This window comes from Thalassophryne amazonica, chromosome 11 (assembly GCF_902500255.1).
Source record: "Thalassophryne amazonica chromosome 11, fThaAma1.1, whole genome shotgun sequence".
Lineage (NCBI taxonomy): Eukaryota > Metazoa > Chordata > Actinopteri > Batrachoidiformes > Batrachoididae > Thalassophryne > Thalassophryne amazonica.
The window spans coordinates 32,973,627-32,994,324 of record NC_047113.1 but is presented as its reverse complement, the minus strand read 5'-3'; the positions used below and the strand labels follow the sequence as shown (position 1 = coordinate 32,994,324).

The 20,698-nt window shown below is 44.8% G+C and overlaps 1 protein-coding gene across 3 annotated transcripts in view; it reads right to left on the bottom strand.

The window, feature by feature from the left end:
- LOC117519877 (amyloid-beta A4 precursor protein-binding family B member 2) overlaps positions 1-20,698 on the bottom strand; it is a 123,867-nt gene that overhangs the window by 92,531 nt on the left and 10,638 nt on the right. For 2 of the 3 annotated variants that reach the window (XM_034181144.1, XM_034181146.1), the window contains exons 2-6: positions 19,175-20,478; positions 18,335-18,543; positions 14,367-14,519; positions 13,879-13,964; positions 13,680-13,740 (exon numbers count right to left, since the gene is read on the bottom strand). In XM_034181144.1, the coding sequence (XP_034037035.1) occupies positions 13,680-13,740; positions 13,879-13,964; positions 14,367-14,519; positions 18,335-18,543; positions 19,175-20,450 (1,785 nt within the window). In that variant the 5' untranslated portion in view covers positions 20,451-20,478. The remainder of the gene's footprint in view (positions 1-13,679; positions 13,741-13,878; positions 13,965-14,366; positions 14,520-18,334; positions 18,544-19,174; positions 20,479-20,698) is intronic. The other variant, XM_034181145.1, reaches the window with a different exon arrangement.

The following is a 20,698-nucleotide window of genomic DNA, read 5'->3' as shown; positions in this document are numbered from 1 at the left end:
CCCCATCCAACCTGACAGAGCTTGAGAGGTGCTGCAACTACCCAAAGATAGGTGCACCAAGCTTGTGGCATCATATTCAAGAAGACTTGAGGCTGTAATTTCTGCCAAAGGTGCATCAACAGAGTATTGAGTAAAGGGTGTGAATACTTAAGTACATGCAATTTCTTAGTTTTTTATTTTTAATAAATTTGCAAGAAAAAAAACTTTTTTCATGTTGAGTAGAATTTTGAGGGAAAAAATGAACTTATTCCATTTTTGTATAAGGCTGTAACATAAAAAAAAAAATGTGGAAAAAGTGAAGCGCTGTGAATACTTTCAGGATGCACCATAGAAAATGAGTGAATGAATGCTGACCATTCTTAAGGTCCCACAATTGTCTGAAAGCTCAAAATATGTTAAGGTTTCATGCAAATATTTCCATTGAACCACTTGTGTTAGACTTTTGTGACATATGTCAAAGACGTCCATGTCTGAACTCTTGAGAGACACGCCCACATAACTTGTTTGGAGAACAGAGACAGGGAGTGGAGAACTGCAGCTGCTTTCCATTTAAAGCTGGTGATCCGAATTTAATCACTCCAGTATCTATGGGGTACTTTTGGCTGCAGACATTAATATCTGTTTACAAGACCTATAATTGCATGCTGAAATGGTGTATAATATGCACTTTGAGTACCATGTCCAAACTATTCATGTGCTCTCATCATTCACTGTGATGGACGTCTGTCCTTCCCCTATAAGCTCTTCTTAATGTGATCCACATTCTCCTCCCACCTGGTGATCATCATCTCAACAGCCCAGATTCCACCCACTTCACAGTAAACAGATGGTTTAAGAGTTGTTTTTTTAATAATCCACTTTTTTTTTACCTTTCCTATTCCTCCAGTTTTGTCTGGCTGAAACTTTGATGTTTTGTTTTAATTTTGCTTGTTCCTTTTTAGCCATCGATTTCTATTTTAATCCACTAGATGGCGGATGCAGCCCCAAGCTGTTGCCCGGCAGCCGCCACCTTGCTTAGTGTTATTACGTGTCATCTGTTGGGAAAGTGTAGGTACACGGACCCACAACAAGGGGCGCAAATGAACGGACAATGGAGGAAGTCAAATAACAACACTTTACTGTTGTGAATGGGCACAACAAATACAACAGATTACAACAATGGACAAAAAGCCAAATCACAAAAGGTGTCGTGTGGGCAGGCTTGAAGATAGGAGACGTCTGTCCAAAGCAGAACCGGAACCACACGATTTCCTCCGCCACCAGACCCCGGGAATACTGGAGCCGCCAAGTCCCGAATTCCCAGGTGGCCACTGCCTCCGCGTGTCGGACCTGGTACTGCTGGCGAGGAACAAAGAAACAATTAAATGTGGGCGCGTTTGCACCCAGCAATCCGCACGGCAGGAAAACTACCTCCACCTCTTGTTGGAAAAGGAGTCTGTTATACAACGCACAAAAGTCACAAAAGGTTACTGTCACACAGTTAGCTGAGAATGTTACCTTCCAGGTAGAACGATATCTCGGCAAAGAGGTGGAGACGTCGTCCTGCTGATGTACCCCTGCTGATCAGATGATTGGTAACAGCTGTTGCAGGTGATGCGTGACAGCTGTCACCCTGGCTGCTCCTGTGAGGCGGCTGCGCCCTCTGGTGCCTGGAGCCCGCACTCCAGACAGGGCGCCCTCTGGTGGTGGGCCAGCAGTACCTCCTCTTCTGGCGGCCCACACAACAGGACCCCCCCCTCAACGGGCGCCTCCTGGCGCCCGACCAGGCTTGTCCGGGTGGCGGCGGTAGAAATCGGCCAGGAGGGCCGGGTCCAGGATGAAGCTCCTCTTCACCCAGGAGCGTTCTTCGGGACCGTACCCCTCCCAGTCCACCAAATACTGGAAGCCCCGGCCCATCCTACGGACATCCAAAAGCCGGCGTACAGTCCAAGCCGGCTCGCCATCGATTATCCGGGCAGGAGGCGGCGCCGGACCTGGAGTACAGAGGGGTGAGGTGTGATGTGGTTTAACCCGGGACACATGAAACACAGGATGGATCCGCAGTGAGGCCGGAAGCTGAAGCCTCACTGCGGCTGGACTGATGACCTTAAGGATCTTGAATGGGCCGATGTATCGGTCCTGTAGCTTGGGGGAGTCCACTTTGAGGGGAATGTCCTTTGTGGATAACCACACCTCCTGCCCTGGCCGATACGCAGGGGCCGGGGTCCGCCGACGGTCTGCATGGGCTTTTGCCCTCGTCCGGGCCTTTAGCAAAGCAGAACGGGCGGCACGCCACACCTGACGGCACTTCCGTAGGTGGGCCTGGACCGAGGGCACACCGACCTCTCCCTCAACCACCGGAAACAACGGGGGCTGATACCCCAGACATACCTCAAAAGGGGAGAGGCCGGTGGCTGAAGACACCTGGCTGTTATGGGCATACTCGATCCAGGCCAAATGGGTACTCCAGGCCGCCGGGTGCGCGGCAGTCACGCAACGCAAGGCCTGTTCCACCTCCTGGTTTACCCGTTCTGCTTGCCCGTTGGTCTGAGGGTGGTACCCGGACGAGAGACTCACCGTGGCCCCCAGTTCCCGGCAGAAGCTCCTCCAGACTTGCGAGGAGAACTGAGGACCGCGATCGGAGACGATGTCTGTTGGAATCCCATGCAGCCGGACGACGTGGTGGACCAGGAGGTCCGCTGTCTCCTGGGCTGTTGGGAGCTTCGGGAGGGCCACGAAGTGGGCCACCTTGGAGAATCGGTCCACTATCGTGAGGATGGTGGTGTTACCCTGGGACGGCGGGAGGCCCGTGACAAAATCCAGGCCGATGTGGGACCAGGGGCGATGAGGCACAGGCAGCGGCTGGAGTAAACCTGATGCCCTGCGATGGTCAGCCTTGCCCCTGGCGCAGGTGGTGCAGGCCTGGATATAATCCCGGACGTCGGCTTCTAGGGACGCCCACCAGAAGCGCTGCCGGACAACTGCCACGGTTCTTCGCACCCCTGGATGACAGGAGAGCTTGGAGGAGTGACAGAAGTCCAGGACTGCAGCCCTAGCTTCTGGTGGGACGTATAGTTTGTTCTTCGGCCCAGTTCCGGGGTCTGGGCTTCGTGCCAGGGCCTCCCGGACGGTTCTCTCTACGTCCCAGGTGAGGGTGGCCACGATAGTGGACTCCGGGATGATGGGTTCTGGTGGATCCGACAACTCCGCTTTGACTTCATCTTCATGTACCCGGGACAAGGCATCCGATCTCTGGTTCTTGGTCCCGGGACGGTAGGTGATCCGGAAGTCAAAACGGCCGAAGAACAGTGACCAGCGGGCTTGCCTGGGGTTCAGCCGCTTGGCGGTCCTGATATACTTCAGGTTCCGGTGGTCAGTGAAAACCGTGAATGGCACGGACGTTCCCTCCAACAGATGTCTCCACTCTTCAAGAGCCTCTTTCACCGCAAGGAGTTCTCGATTGCCGACGTCATAGTTCCGTTCGGCCGGGGTCAACCTGCGGGAAAAATAGGCACACGGGTGAAGAACCTTATCGGTCTTCCCGCTCTGGGAAAGCACAGCTCCTATCCCTGAGTCTGAGGTGTCCACTTCAACCACTAACTGGCGACTAGGATCGGGCTGCACCAGAACGGGTGCAGACGAGAAGCGCCGTTTCAACTCCTTGAACGCGGCATCGAAACGATCCGACCAGGTGAAGGGGACTTTTGGTGAGGTCAGGGCTGTCAGGGGGCTAACTACCTGACTGTAGCCCTTAATGAACCTCCTGTAGAAATTTGCAAAGCTGAGGAACTGTTGCAGCTTCCTACGGCTAGTGGGTTGGGGCCAGTCTCTCACCGCCGCAACCTTGGCCGGATCAGGAGCGACGGAGTTGGGGGAGATGATAAACCCCAGGAAGGACAAAGATGTGCGGTGAAACTCACACTTCTCGCCCTTCACAAACAGCCGGTTCTCCAACAACCGCTGCAGGACCTGACATACATGCCGGACATGAGTCTCAGGATCCGGAGAAAAGATGAGTATATCGTCTAGATATACGAAGACGAATCGGTGCAGGAAATCCCGCAAAACATCATTAACTAATGCTTGGAACGTCGCGGGGGCGTTTGTGAGACCGAACGGCATGACCAGGTACTCAAAGTGACCTAAGGGGGTGTTAAATGCCGTCTTCCACTCGTCTCCCTTCCGGATCCGAACCAGGTGATATGCATTTCTAAGATCTAGCTTAGTGAATATTTGGGCTCCATGCAGGGGCGTGAACACTGAATCCAACAAGGGCAACGGGTATCGATTACGAACCGTGATTTCGTTCAGCCCCCTATAATCAATGCATGGACGAAGTCCGCCGTCTTTTTGACCCACAAAAAAGAAACCTGCACCCATCGGGGAGGTGGAATTCCGGATCAACCCGGCGGCGTCCCGGATGTAGGTCTCCATTGATTCGCGCTCAGGTCGTGAGAGGTTGTACAGCCTGCTGGACGGGAACTCAACGCCTGGAACCAAATCAATGGCACAATCGTACGGACGGTGGGGGGGAAGGGTGAGCGCCAGGTCATGGTACTCCACCGGCACCGTCCCTAGATTGGGCGGGACTCTGACCTCCTCCTTAGCCTGGGAACCGGGAGGAACCGAGGAACCTAAACATACCCGATGGCAGGTCTCGCTCCACTGAACCACTACCCCGGACGGCCAATCGATCCGGGGATTGTGTTTTAACATCCAAGGGAAACCGAGAATCACACGGGAGGTGGCAGGAGTCACAAAAAACTCTATCTCCTCCCGGTGATTTCCTGACACCACCAGAGTTACTGGTGGTGTCTTATGTGTGATTAAAGGGAGTAGGGAGCCATCTAGTGCCCGCACCTGCACAGGCGAGGTAAGCGCCACCAGAGGGAGCCCTACCTCCCTGGCCCATCTGCTGTCTAACAGATTCCCTTCAGAGCCCGTGTCCACCAGTGCTGGGGCCTTCAGGGTTAAATCCTTATAAAGGATTGTAACTGGGAGTCGTGTGGCAATATGGGTATGTCCCACGTGAATGTTTTGACCCACCGCTAACCCAGTTTCTAGGGGCGGGCGTTGGTGTTTTAACCGCTCGGGGCAGTCCCTCACTTGATGCTCTATTGAGCCACAAACAAAGCACGCTCCGCGGGCCAGCCTCCTCTATCTATCTGGTGCCCTAAATGTGGCCCTGCTCGTGTCCATAGCTTCATCAGCAGGGGGAGCTATAACCACACGGAGCGTAGAGGCCGTGGAGCGTGGGGAGGGCGGAACTCGGTCGGAACCGGAAGGGAGAGGGACGGCGCGTGCCCGGCCACGCCCTTCGTCTCGTTCCTGACGGCGTTCTTCTAACCGATTGTCTAATCGTATAACGAGATCAATAAGCCCGTCTAAATCCCGCGGTTCGTCCTTGGCCACCAGGAGCTCCTTCAGGACCAACGACAGTCCGTTTACGAAGGCGGCACGGAGGGCAGTGTTATTCCAGCTGGACCTCGCAGCCGCGATGCGGAAGTCGACTGCATAAACAGCTGCGCTCCGGCGCCCCCGTCTCATTGACAGCAGCACGGCTGAAGCGGTCTCTCCTCTATTTGGGTGATCGAACACTGTTCTGAACTCCCTCACAAACCCATCATATATCAGAAGGAGCCGTGAATTTTGCTCCCAAAGCGCTGTAGCCCAAGCGCGTGCCTTTCCGCGAAGCAGATTAATTACATAAGCTATCTTACTAGCATCAGTCGCGTACATGACGGGACGTTGTGCGAAGACGAGCGAACACTGCATAAGAAAGTCCGCACATGTCTCCACACAACCCCGTACGGCTCTGGAGGGCTTATGTATGCTTCAGGGGAAGGTGGGAAGGGTCGTTGAACGACCTGTGGAACGTCACTGTTGCGCACAGGATCGACAGGAGGGGGAGCCGCAGCAGCGCCCTGAGGGCGCGCTTCCACCTGCGCGGCGAGAGCCTCCACCCTGCGGTTAAGGAGGACGTTCTGCTCGGTCATCAGATCCAGCCGAGCCGTAAAAGCGGTGAGGATTCGCTGCAACTCACCGATCATTCCTCCTGCAGACGCCTGTGCGCCCTGCTCTTCCATTGGCCGTTCAACAGCCGGTTGACGCCCCACGGGGTCCATGACGTTGGCCGAGATATCCTGTTGGGAAAGTGTAGGTACACGGACCCACAACAGGGGGCGCAAATGAACGGACAATGGAGGAAGTCAAATAACAACACTTTACTGTTGTGAATGGGCACAACAAATACAACAGATTACAACAATGGACAAAAAGCCAAATCACAAAAGGTGTTGTGTGGGCAGGCTCGAAGATAGGAGACGCCTGTCCAAAGCAGAACCGGAACCACACGATTTCCTCCGCCACCAGACCCCGGGAATACTGGAGCCGCCAAGTCCCGAATTCCCAGGTGGCCACTGCCTCCGCGTGTCGGACCTGGTACTGCTGGCGAGGAACAAAGAAACAATTAAATGTGGGCGCGTTTGCACCCAGCAATCCGCACGGCAGGAAAACTACCTCCACCTCTTGTTGGAAAAGGAGTCTGTTATACAACGCACAAAAGTCACAAAAGGTTACTGTCACACAGTTAGCTGAGAATGTTACCTTCCAGGTAGAACGATATCTCGGCAAAGAGGTGGAGACGTCGTCCTGCTGATGTACCCCTGCTGATCAGATGATTGGTAACAGCTGTTGCAGGTGATGCGTGACAGCTGTCACCCTGGCTGCTCCTGTGAGGCGGCTGCGCCCTCTGGTGCCTGGAGCCCGCACTCCAGACAGGGCGCCCTCTGGTGGTGGGCCAGCAGTACCTCCTCTTCTGGCGGCCCACACAACATCATCAAGCATTAGATTAAATAGAAATAGATGATGCGATGACTTAAACTTGGGTTAAAGTGAAATGAAATGCCATTTTGTGCAGCATCAAGCTGACAAAGGATTGTGGAGCGAGCTTTCATAAGTGAGTATTATATGTAATATTAATGATGTGGGGAAATGACTAAAATTGCTGAATAAAGGTTAGAAAATTTAGTTTTTGTGTTGATCTGTATTCTGTAAAATAGTAACTTCAGTTTTACTGACTGAATGCTGTGATAAATATCTCACCATTCATTTAGCGATACAATTAGAAGTCTCACTTTCATAAATCTCAATTTGTCCCTTTTTAATTAGCCTCAGGTTTTTTCTTCAGGTTTTCCCATACACGTCAACCCCTTTGAGGGTCCACCTGTATAACCAAGTGAGAAAATCCATAAAATCAACACAAAATCCTCATAACCTTGAAATCGCACCAAAATCAGTTTTTTTACAGTACACACAACCGCATAGTGGTGTCACATAACTGTGTTTTTGTCCACAAATTATGAGTTGCCGCAATGACATTAAAGCCAGGATCATTACTATTTCCTCCACAGATGAATTTCAAACAATAGCGATCTAGTATTCATGTGTCAAGCTGAATCTTATCGAACTGAATGTGTCAAATTTAGTAACTGTCTGTCACTAATGGAAATACATTAATAAAATCATGAAAAATAAATCGAATAAAGTAAATAAATATGAAATTGGTCACTGGATCCTTAAACTTTGGACATAATAAACTCTTCATGGTGGATCCTTGATCTCTGGACATGAATAGGAATAAACAAAATCTGTAGTTTTTGTCAAAAGCATTTCCTTTCAGACATTATTGGCATGAATGTCTTTCCATACATCTGAGCTGGCTGTGCTTCACGTCAGCATCAGTTTAATTCATAAAGAATGCAGGACGTCTCATTTTAGGAAGATAAAACATTTTACTCGATTGTAGTTTCTTGTCTGCAATACGTTTTAAAGAGGTGTCATTTTATTTAAAGTGGCAATTCATTTTGAAGTTATTAATTCCGACCGGACTCTGTCTCTGCAGACAACGGAACAGAGGACGATTCTTGCTTCTTGACTACAACAAGACAAGAGTCCCAGTTAATGACTTTAATTCACACTAAAGTGACTCACAATATTTTAACGGCTTTGAGAGGAGTTAAGAAGCGGACTTGCCGTTTCTGAAGAGCAGCGAATCAAAGAACCAACGAGCTATTGGTTCGAAGCATTGCTTCATTTGGTTCACGCATCAAAGTGGAGTTGCGCTGCAGAAACAGCTGATTACAGAGCCACTGCAGACCAAACCCTGAATATCGCTATTCCACTACTAATATAAGAATATACATGAATGAGATTAATTTCTCTATGATATACTCCATATCCTTTCGGATCCTGGTGGAGTGGAGCGCACACAATCAGAGTTAACACACACTTAAGGGGAAAACTTCAATATAGATAAAACCGGCGACTGGCATTGCTGTTTTGTTTTATTTCATGTGAGTGCTCCATAAAAGCGGTGCCGCAGGTGGGTTGAAAGCAGTCTTTAATATTAATATCGTTAATATGATGCGAGCGTGCGAAGTTCTTACTTTCACCCTTGACTATTTCCCATCTTTAACTTCACAATGAAATTAATTAAGGATCGGACTAGTATCTTGTGTTGTGGCAGATGTAATTTATTTAAATATGTTTCTCTTTGACAAACTGATGGTATTATTTTATATCTTGATAAAGATAATGACTTCAGTGGTCGGGATAGAATTAACAAAATTCCTAACTCCAGGTGAACTCTTCACAGTATCTGGACTGTGACCAACAAATTCATTCACGTCTATTATATAACTAGTCTGATCTTCTGTATTTGTTTTGACAAATATTGGCTGTACAAATGTGGGAATGAGTTTGAATAAATGTAACAGCACAGTAATAGCACGGAAAATGCAGATTAATGGTGAAACTCTCTTGAAAACATTGATAATGTACATCGATTTCTGTTAATGCCTGGTTGCCAGATGCTAACCAAGATGGCGGCGCTCTGGCAACAGCCAGCGAATGAGCGGATCGCCCTGGTCCTCCATCTAGTAATTCAATAGAAATCAATGTTGTTACCCGAGGCCATCAAATATGGCCATCAGGTATTGTGAAGGTATTTCATCCATCCATCCTTCTATCCGTCCGTCTGTGCTCAGTATAAATCCAGTCCTATTACTGCCAATCTTCAGATTCACAAGGAACATTCTTGGGACTTGGGACACAGAGCTTGGACAAGTTCAGAGATGGCTAACCTTGATGTACAGTGAAGCAAATAAGTATTTGATCCACTGTCAATTTTGCAAGTTTTCCCACCTCCAAAGAATGGAGAGGTCTGTAAGATTTATCATAGGGACACTTCAACTGTGAAAGACAGAATCAAAAAACAACAAAAAAAAAAAAAAACAGAGTCACATTGTACGATTTTTAAATAACTAATTTGCATTTTATTGCATGAAATAAGTATTTGATCCATTTGAAAAACAGACCTTAGTATTTGGTACAGAAACCTTTGTTTGCAGTTACAGAGGTCAGATGTTTCCTGTAGTTCTTGACCAAGTTTTCCCACACTGCAAAAGGGATTTTGGTCCACTCCTCCATACAGATTTTCTCCAGATCTTTCAGGTTTAGAGTTTCAGCTCCTTCTAAAGATTTTCTATTGAGTTCAGGTCTGGAGACTGGCCAGGCCACTCCAGGACCTTGAAATGCTTCTTACGGAGCCCCTCCTTAGTTGCCCTGGCTGTGTATTTGGGGTCAATGTCATGCTGGAAGACCCAGCCATGACCCATCTTCAATGCTCTTACTGAGGGAAGGAGGTTGTTTGCTAGAATCTCACGATATATGACCCCATCCATCCTCCCGTTAATACGGTGCAGTTGCCCTGTCCCCTCTGCAGAAAAGCACCCCCAAAAGTTACGTTTCCACCCCCATGCTTCACAGTTGGGACGGTGTTCTTGGGGTTGTTCCCATCCTCCAAACACGGCGAGTGGAGTTGATGCTAAAAAGCTCTATTTTGGTCTCATCTGACCACATGACCTTCTCCCATGCCTCCTCTGGATCATCCAGATGGTCAGTGGTGAACTTCAAACAGGCCTGGACATGTGCTGGTGTGAGCAGGATTTTAAACCATGACGGCATTGTGTGTTACTAATCTTTGTGACTGTGGTCCCAGCTCTCGTCACGTCATTAACCAGGACCTCCTGTGTTGCTCTGGACTTTCTCAGAATCATCCTTACCCCATGAGGTGAGATCTTGCATGGAGCCCAAAACCGGGGAAGATTGACAGTCATCTTGTGTTTCTTCAATTTTCTAATAATTGCGCCAACAGTTGCTGCCTTCTCACCAAGCTGCTTACCTGTTGTCCTGTAGTCCATCCCAGCCTTGTGCAGGTCTACAATTTTGTCCCTGGTGTCCTTAGACAGCTCTTTGGTCTTGGCTATGGTGGACAGGTTGGAGTGTGATTGATTGAGTGTGTGAACAGGTGTCTTTTATACAGGTAACAAGTTCAAACGGCAGCAATTAATACAGGTAAAGTGTGCAGAATAAGAGGGCTTCTTAAAGAAAAATTAACAGATCTGTGAGAGCCAGAATTCTTGCTGGTTAGTAGGTGATCAAATACTTATTTCATGCAATAAAATGCAAATAAATTATTTAAAAATCAATGTAATTTTTCAGATTTTTTTTTAGATTCTGTGTCTCACAGATGAAGTGTACCTACGATAAAAATTACAGACCTCTTCATTCTTTGTAGGTGGGAAAACTTGCAAAATCAACAGTGGATCAAATACTTATTTGCCTCACTGTATTTTAAGAGGTTAAAATGTTGCATTCTGTTCCTAATTTTATGGCATGAGCTCACAAATGTTAGCGTGGTGATGACACTCCCTGGTGTCGCTAGCTGCTAACTTTGCTTTGTTTCTGGCTAAATATAACACCTTTATCATACATTATGTAAATGCAAGCAAGAATTAAACACTTCTAAAACCAAAAACACTGTTTTTGGAGGCTAATAATGCCTAAAGTGATTCAGAAGCCATTTAGTTGACGTTAGCGTGCATGATAACTTCTGCTAACTCAAAGCTAACTTCCGCTCTTGTCAATAGCTCATGTACATATACATGCACGACCTCCCGCAGACGCCGTTAAAACGTAAATATTTTATATCATTGATTGACTGATAGATAGGATCTTAATAATTAATTAAACATCTGTCAATTAGTATTTTATCATTGTTATTTTTTAATTTGCTGTCAGTTTTTTGAAGATATCTGCATACAAACACACACACACACTCATCTTCAACCGCTTAGTCTAATTAAGGGTCGCGGGGGGCTGGAGCCAATCCCAACAGTCATAGAGCGCGAAGCGGGGTACAGCCTGGACAGATGCATTAACTAGTAATGACTTCATGACTTTCTTTGCTAATAAAATTGTAACTATTAGAGAAAAAAATTACTCATAACCATCCCAAAGACATATCATTCTCTTTGGCTGCTTTCAGTGATGCCGGTATTTGGTTAGACTCTTTCTCTCTGATTGTTCTGTCTGAGTTATTTTCATTAGTTACTTCCTCCAAACCATCAACATGTCTATTAGACCCCATTCCTACCAGGCTGTTCAAGGATGCCCTACCATTAATTAATGCTTCGATCTTAAACATGATCAATCTATCTTTATTAGTTGGCTATGTACCACAGGCTTTTAAGGTGGCAGTAATTAAACCATTACTTAAAAAGCCATCACTTGACCCAGCTATCTTAGCTAATTATAGGCCAATCTCCAACCTTCCTTTTCTCTCAAAAATTCTTGAAAGCGTAGTTGTAAAACAGCTAACTGATCATCTGCAGAGGAATGGTCTATTTGAAGAGTTTCAGTCAGAGTTTAGAATTCATCATTGTACAGAAACAGCATTAGTGAAGGTTACAAATGATTTTCTTATGGCCTCAGACAGTGGACTCATCTCTGTGCTTGTTCTGTTAGACCTCAGTGCTGCTTTTGATACTGTTGACCATAACATTTTATTACAGAGATTAGAGCATGCCATAGGTATTAAAGGCACTGCGCTGCGGTGGTTTGAATCATATTTATCTAATAGATTACAATTTGTTCATGTAAATGGGGAATCTTCTTCACAGACTAAGGTTAATTATGGCGTTCCACAAGGTTCTGTGCTAGGACCAATTTTATTCACTTTATACATGCTTCCCTTAGGCAGTATTATTAGACAGCATTGCTTAAATTTTCATTGTTACGCAGATGATACCCAGCTTTATCTATCCATGAAGCCAGAGGACACACACCAATTAGCTAAACTGCAGGATTGTCTTACAGACATAAAGACATGGATGACCTCTAATTTCCTGCTTTTAAACTCAGATAAAACTGAAGTTATTGTACTTGGCCCCACAAATCTTAGAAACATGGTGTCTAACCAGATACTTACTCTGGATGGCATTACCCTGACCTCTAGTAATACTGTGAGAAATCTTGGAGTCATTTTTGATCAGGATATGTCATTCAATGCACATATTAAACAAATATGTAGGACTACTTTTTTGCATTTGCGCAATATCTCTAAAATTAGAAAGGTCTTGTCTCAGAGTGATGCTGAAAAACTAATTCATGCATTTATTTCCTCTAGGCTGGACTATTGTAATTCATTATTATCAGGTTGTCCTAAAAGTTCCCTGAAAAGCCTTCAATTAATTCAAAATGCTGCAGCTAGAGTACTGACGGGGACTAGAAGGAGAGAGCATATCTCACCCATATTGGCCTCTCTTCATTGGCTTCCTGTTAATTCTAGAATAGAATTTAAAATTCTTCTTCTTACTTATAAGGTTTTGAATAATCAGGTCCCATCTTATCTTAGGGACCTCATAGTACCATATCACCCCAATAGAGCGCTTCGCTCTCAGACTGCAGCCTTACTTGTAGTTCCTAGGGTTTGTAAGAGTAGAATGGGAGGCAGAGTCTTCAGCTTTCAGGCTCCTCTCCTCTGGAACCAGCTCCCAATTCAGATCAGGGAGACAGACACCCTCTCTACTTTTAAGATTAGGCTTAAAACTTTCCTTTTTGCTAAAGCTTATAGATAGGGCTGGATCAGGTGACCCTGAACCATCCCTTAGTTATGCTGCTATAGACTTAGACTGCTGGGGGGTTCCCATGATGCACTGAGTGTTTCTTTCTCTTTTTGCTCTGTATGCACCACTCTGCATTTAATCATTAGTGATTGATCTCTGCTCCCCTCCACAGCATGTCTTTTTCCTGATTCTCTCCCTCAGCCCCAACCAGTCCCAGCAGAAGACTGCTCCTCCCTGAGCCTGGTTCTGCTGGAGGTTTCTTCCTGTTAAAAGGGAGTTTTTCCTTCCCACTGTCGCCAAGTGCTTGCTCACAGGGGGTCGTTTTGACCGTTGGGGTTTTTCCGTAATTATTGTATGGCTTTGCCTTACAATATAAAGCGCCTTGGGGCAACTGTTTGTTGTGATTTGGTGCTATATAAATAAAATTGATTTGATTTGATATCTGCAGGAACATGTAACTGTTCTGTTTTAAGAAGCCCGTTTCAGGAATCACCTAGATCAAAACCCTATGTACCAATATAAACTAACAGAACAAACTGTAGCAGTTAGTTGGAGGCTTTTACTCAAATTATTTTGGATGTGATGCAGCCTGTAGTGCTCTGGGACATGTTCCATGTGAACAACATTGTTGTTTGACTAGATAAACACTTTTGTTGTAAGTACACTTGGTAAAAAAAAAAAAATCCCAAAAGCCTGTAATTTAAAAATGCATCGGCTGTGCTATTTTCTTACCATGGCCTCCGAATCAGAAAAGGTGTTGTTAAGGTCCACCGTCTCCAGCTGGGCTGGAGGACTGCAGGGTAACATCAGACATAAAAAGGTGTCACTGTGTGGTTGGTCAAGTCTCATATTAAACTGTAAAAACATCCTTATTTTTATCTGTTGAGGTTGCACAAAGCGTTTTGTTATCTGGTATGGCTGTGAGTATTACTTTAGTTTAAGTGAAGCATAGCGGAGAGTGGCCCCTTCAAATGCCTTCAGACTGGGATCTGGGTAGACTGGGTAGTCCTTCAGCTCCTACAGAGAGAGGCACATATTCAGAAAAACACACACACACACACATTAACGAAGGAACAGCTGAGACAATGTTGAATACATTTAGAATGTATATTTCTGGAATATATATGGATAAAATTTTGATGACACAACATCAAGTTTTTTTTTGACAAATTGAATTATAAAGACATCAATACCTTACTCAGTTTATTCTAAAACAGCAGCACAAACCATTGTCATCAAGATGGTGAACTGAACATTTTGTTGTCCCCTGTGGTGGCAATAAAAATCCAATTCCTTTTAATTCCTGCATTATCATCAGTGATCCTTATTCACAACCAGACCCAAATGAATCAACAAAAGTAAAATCAAATAAAAATTATAAAATGTCTTTATTTGATCTATTGGGGCTTTGAGTCTTACATTGGCTGTACAGGTGGTGGCGCTGAGCAGCTGTCCAGAAGAGATGACATCATTGGAGGGGGTGCAGGAGGCCGAGGAGGCGGATGAGCGGGAGGAGCCACAGGGAGAGGGGACGGCCTCCACAGAGCTGTCAGATATCAGACTGCTGGGGCGCTGTGGGCGGATTCAAACACAGAAAGCTGCTTTTCACATTTTTTATGGCATTTTACACAAATGGTAGGGGAAGCCGGGGCACAGTGGATCAGAAATGTTGTTTTGTAGCAGCATAAACACATTATGCATAAGGGCGCAATTCAGAACTAGAAATTGGGGGGACAAAGTGCGAGGCCCACAGGGCCGAAGTCCATAGGCTGGGGGTCTGGGGGCCACTTTAGGCCCCCAGAAGCCAACGGTTTCTAAATAAGCTCAGATGCATTCTGAGCATCCAGAACAGTAAGTTTAATGTTTTGAGAAGACCATAAAGTGGACACCATTTGACTTATGCAATTTGAAACTGTGGATATAAGTACTTTATTCTGAGAATAGCCAGCATTGATTTTATTAACATCCTGGTGTAAATAAGGTATCACCACATGTGTAGAACTCGAAAAAAAAAAAAGATAGGTTGAGTTTTCATTAAAAAAACAACTGCAATGTGGTAAAATGTATTCATAAATATGAAAGAACAGGCTCTTAATAATTATTAACTATCGCATACTGTATTTTTTTTTCAAGATTTGTTTTTGCATAAGTTTGAAAAAACAACAGATCACAAGTTTAGGATAAATGACTTATCATGAATTTAATTTCGAAGTGGCACTAATGACAACACTCATACTGAACATAATTTCGCTTGCATAGACTGATTTTGGAGATAAGCAATAATTGCAGATGGGCTTTCTGAGGTCCCAGATAGCTTTTCTGATTACCTTTTCTAACTTTCAGAATTAAGTAAATTAGCATGTGGTCCATTGATACTTATGTGTAGACCACTAGTCCCTAGAGGCAACTATTTTTGTTTCAAATCTGGGCAAATGCAGTCCCAGAAAATTCCAAATGTGACAAACAAGAAACAGGTGTAAACAAGTCAATGCTGCTAAAAATACAAACTTGTAGAAACAAAGATACTATTCTGACATGGTTTTGCACATAAGACTGACATAGCATGTTTCAAGTACACACATATATGTCAGAAGGTGGGGGGGACATACCATATTCTGTCCCCCCTGGTTGAATCGGTGGAGGGGACATGTCCCCCCTACCCCCCACCAAATTGTGCCCATGATTATGCATAGGTTTAGGTCATTTTATTGTGGATAGAAACCAGCAAGTTATTGTTTATAAGGCTGTGTTATTTAAGTCTCCCCAAGTGTAATTTACAGGTGTTTGATTCACTGTGCCCTGGACACTAATTCACGGGGCACAGTGAATCAACTTAGAATACAATGATAAAGGACATGATTATAAAGATTCCTTCAAAATGATTAAATATATGTTGATGCATATACAAACTATAATTCAGAAAACTAGCTATGTAATGTGTGAGTGTCTTATATAGTGATATAAGTCCTTTAGAAACTGTTATAAATACAACTGTCATAATTTCTGTTCAAACGTGAAAACAGTTGTTTATATACACAATTTCTAGTAACATGCAAACTTCACCCAGAGAGGCCACAGGTGGGAATTGAACCTGTGATTTTCTTGCTGTGAGGCAAGAGCGCTAACCACAAATCTACTGTGCTGTCCAAAATGATAACTTGGCCCATCACAGCTTCAAACATTCATTTAAACTGCCTTGATTCATGTCTTTAATCATAATGTGTTACCATAAACATAAAATATCCAATACACCACTTTAATGTGATCTTTTTGGACTTAATGGGTCTCATCTTCTACTATACAAGTACCACTGCTGGGTTCCACATGATACTTTTTTTATAGCCTCACACGCAGAAATACAGTAAAACAATCAAGTTCACCAGATATTAAGGTTAGTAATTGTCTGTCTATTATGGTGCTTTGAACACTTTCTTTTGTGGTCTCCTTTTATTTTAATGTCAATCTTGCAGCAGATGTTGAAGATTAGGGCTCTGCACTTGTTGCGATCATTAATCACAGAGCTCAACTCTTCCAAAGCCTTCCCATGCTTGATGTTGCATTTCCAAGTGTCCTTGTTGCTAAGTATTGGCTGACCAACTTTTCTTCCAAGTGATGCAGTTGTCATTTTCAAGCCCAGTACCTTTTTCTTCTATATATTAAGCGTGAAGGTCCCATTTTTTATCCTCAATGTGCTCTGGATCTGCTCACCTCACACATCATCTCTACGTTTTCGATCATCCCATATCCTCTGTAGTTATGGACGCATATCATGTCTCTTTCACAAATCCCCTTAATTGCCCACAATTTGCAGTTAATTAGAATCGCTGATCTGTGATATATCACCAATTTCTGCCAGATGGTGTTTTCGCGCGAGCGAGTATTAATCTGTCCAGTTTCCATGTATGACACTCAATGCATTGTCACTGACCACTGCTTTTTTTCATCCGTATTTCATCAAGGTAGGTCATTGAAAATTATCTGAAGATGTTTTCTTGGGCAAAAACATCCACAGATTCCAAATCTGCCATCACATTTGCGCCAGCTATTATGGTTTGGGTGCTATGTTTTGATGCCAAAAATAGGGCTAGGGCAGGGCCCCCCAAAAGATGCATAAATTATAGTATAGTATAGTATAGTATGCATAAAGTATAGTTTTATGAAAGCATTGCTTCTTATTTATTGCAAACAAATGTCAGCATGTTTTTATTACACTTTCGCCCCAGTCTTGTCTTGAATTTCATGCATTCTCATAATTTATTATAATCTGTCATTCCCATCATACTTCCGTATACACTAGGTGGCACTGTTACTGCTGCAAATGTCTTTTACAACCACCTGGTGTTGTGACAGATACATTTTATTGACAAATTCATAACATAATCAGAATAAATTAAACGTTACATCCATTTTCATTACACTACAGAGTCAGCCATTTCAGAATTATTTGGACTTAAAAAAAATTCTCTTTTAGTTTGTTATTTAGTTATACTTTAAATCATATGTACAACTACATCATTCTACAGTCTAAAAAACAGTCATACAAAGTGAGGCATAACACAATCAGAAAAATTTTAAAGTTAAATCCATTTTTATTACAGTACAGAGTCAGTCATTTCATAATTATTAGGACTTTACAAAATTCTCTATTTTTGTTTGTTATTTAATTTCCCAGGTCAGTGACTCATGATTAGTACACTCTTTCTTCAATGTCGGAAGGACGGGTACTTTGATAGTCTTTGTTAAATGTACTAGTGTGTATTTGGGCACTTGTTGGTCTGTTTGTCTAAAAATAAGGTTTGGCCAAGTGCTGACGAGCAAGCATTCTTTAAACATTTGGTATGTGCTAACAAAAAAATAAAAACAACTGAAACCTTGATTGGCAACCATGGACAGAGGTCTCATGTTAGTCACCAACATGTTGAAGATTGCTTCAGTCAAGATATTTGCTTGCCAAAGTGTGTATGTTGTGGGCTTGGTAACAAAGTCGTTCATTGAAGAGGAACATATTTTTTAGCATGGTAACGTAGCATTATAAAACATTAGCATTATGACATTTCCTATCACATTTCACCCACAGCAAACTCTGACAGGTATGCTCAGCCAATGAGGAGTTGGAAAACACCTGAATTAAATAATTAGGTGTGAGTACAGCAGGTAGACATGCAATGTAAGAATGATTGCTGACTTTTGATCCCGATCTATGATCATTGACCTTTGATCCTGATTGCTGACCTTTGATCCTCATCACTAACCTCTGATCCTGACCACTCATCTTTTACCATGATCACTGATTATTATATACTCCCTCTGGATTGTATATCTTGGCATAAAACAGTGGCATGTCCTTTCTCGAGTATCTTGCACGTGTATGAATTTCATCCTCTCACCTCATTGGGTGGTTTCAGACAGTCCATGGTTTCCTGTTGTGGATCATTCTGAGTGTCAGGTTCAGCATTAGGAGATGTGCTTTGGATGACAGAGGAAACAGGTCGGTGGTACTGTGTGGTGCCTGTTGGCACATGCCAGAAATAGACCTCAGAGGAGTCTGAGATCTCACGCCAGCCGGGCGGTAGGTCCCCCTCTCCCCAAACATCTGCTGAGGGGTGACAGATACACTGTTACTGTATGTACACACGCAAAAACATTGAAACTACAAATGCTGTATATCATCAAAGTATACATGTCATACTGTGTCATTTTCATGGACCAGGATGGATGGCATGAATTTAAGGAATGACCAACTAGTCCAAGTTGTCATGGCAAGTCAGGCGCATCATCTCTATAGCAGGACCCAACTGATAATCATATATTTAATATATTTCAACATGTGTGACTAATAAAGGAATATCGTATCTTATCCCCCCCCCCCCCCCCCCCCCGCACGTCTTTCTCTTCATTTCATTTTCCTGATGCTCATTCTATGATTTTTTTTTAGGCTTTCTTTGTCACACATTCTGCTTTCCCTCCTTTTCTTTCACACCCTCCAATCTGCAGCATTCCATTCTATCCATAATCGCTCTGCACCATAAGATGGCTCACAGGGGCCCTAAAGGTTGCTGCAGTACTGCTGGAGTAACTTGCCTGAGCGGAGCCTTTTGGTAAATTTCCAGATCAGACAGTCCGTGGGAAGGAGAGACAGAAATTGAGCATTTGAAAAATAAGGATCTAATAGAGAGATCTTTAAATGCTGGCAGATATAAAAAAAGACAAACACACACATGCCAAACCTTTCTCGTGTGGCGTCTGAGGTGACGGTGTCTCCTGTGACAGGGTGGTCCAGCTGGAGTCTTCATCCTCTGATGGACTGTCAGGTGTCACATCTATTTTTAAGCCCACTTTAGGGTTTCCACTCTCTGGTTCAACATCTGGCACCAAAGCGGTTGTCTGATTTCTAGTTGGAGTACTTCTCTCCCCACTTCGGGCCTGTTTAGGGGAGGATTGTGGGTACTGCTGCAGGAACTGGTTCTCATTGTTTGGGTGAAGCTCCACCTTGATCACCCTGGGTTGGGCGCTTCGAGGAGGCTTAGCTGGACTTCCAGTGTTTCGTGGGCTTGCTTGACCCTGCATAAACGGCTCCTCCACAGTCTGGCCTGTAGCTGGGATCAGTAGGGGCTTTTGGTTGTCTGGAATCCAATCTGGGCTGTTAGTGGAAGAAGAAGCAGAGGAGGAGGAGAGAGGGGCCTCAACCACCACTGGTAGCAAAGGTTGTCTAGGCGTTGGCGTAGACTCATCTTCTTCCTCTTCCTCTACCACTGCCTCCACCTCTTCCTTCTGCTCCTGGTAGACTTGTCTGCTGCTTGTCTTCTCCTCCTTTTGACTTTCCCTCTCCTTGGAGGGGCTGGCCTGCTCCTTTTCTGGAGAGGGTTGCTGCTTGTTTTCCTTCGTTTCTTCTTTGTTTCCCCAGCTGAGGTCCAGATCCCAGCCCTTCTCATGATACTCCAGGAAGCTCTTTGTTCTTCTACGGAACGGAGGCAGCTGTGAATTGTCTTGTTTAAATTCCATCCAGTCACAGCTGGGGTTATGGATGAGATCATTGTGAATTTTGCCCTCAGTTGTGGCCCTGCTCAGCTCCATCTGCTGGCTCTCGGCCCGTCGCTGCATGTTGGCGCCATTCTTTGCCAGTTTTGGGTTGGTTGTATTAAACAATGAGGAGGAAGAAGAAGAAGAGTAGAGTGCAGAACTGGAGGAGGATTTTTTCGGGAGGCCCCTCCCTCTACTAACAGGTTGGTTTTTGGAAGATGGGGCAGAATTTTCACTAATCCCCATGGCACTCTGCAAGCTGGTCATTGCATACCTCTGACGGCTTTTTGGCAAAGTGGCTGAGCTTCCAGTTTTCATTCCAGTGGCCTCTTTGATGATGTCATGTCCAAGGAGTTGGTTGTACGAAGAACGAAGACTGAGGGAAGTGGGCGGGGTGGCGGAGGAGCCACTGCGGTTGGCTAAACCCACATTCGAAGGGGAGGACCCAGAGCGAGAGAGGGGAGGAGTGTGTAGTGACATCATGGTTACGAAAAACTCTTTAGAGATGGAGCTGATGGGAAAAAAGACAATGTCATAAACATTGAACAAGATGTATAGTCCTAATCATGAATCTCTGCCACTGTCAGTGCAACAGGCACGCTGTCAAGCCAAAGCAGTCATCAGAAAATCTCATGTAAACTGACAAAGTTTAACTGATGTAACACAAACACACATACACACATATACACTCAACAAAAACTAGATATAAACACATACTATTACTAACTGTA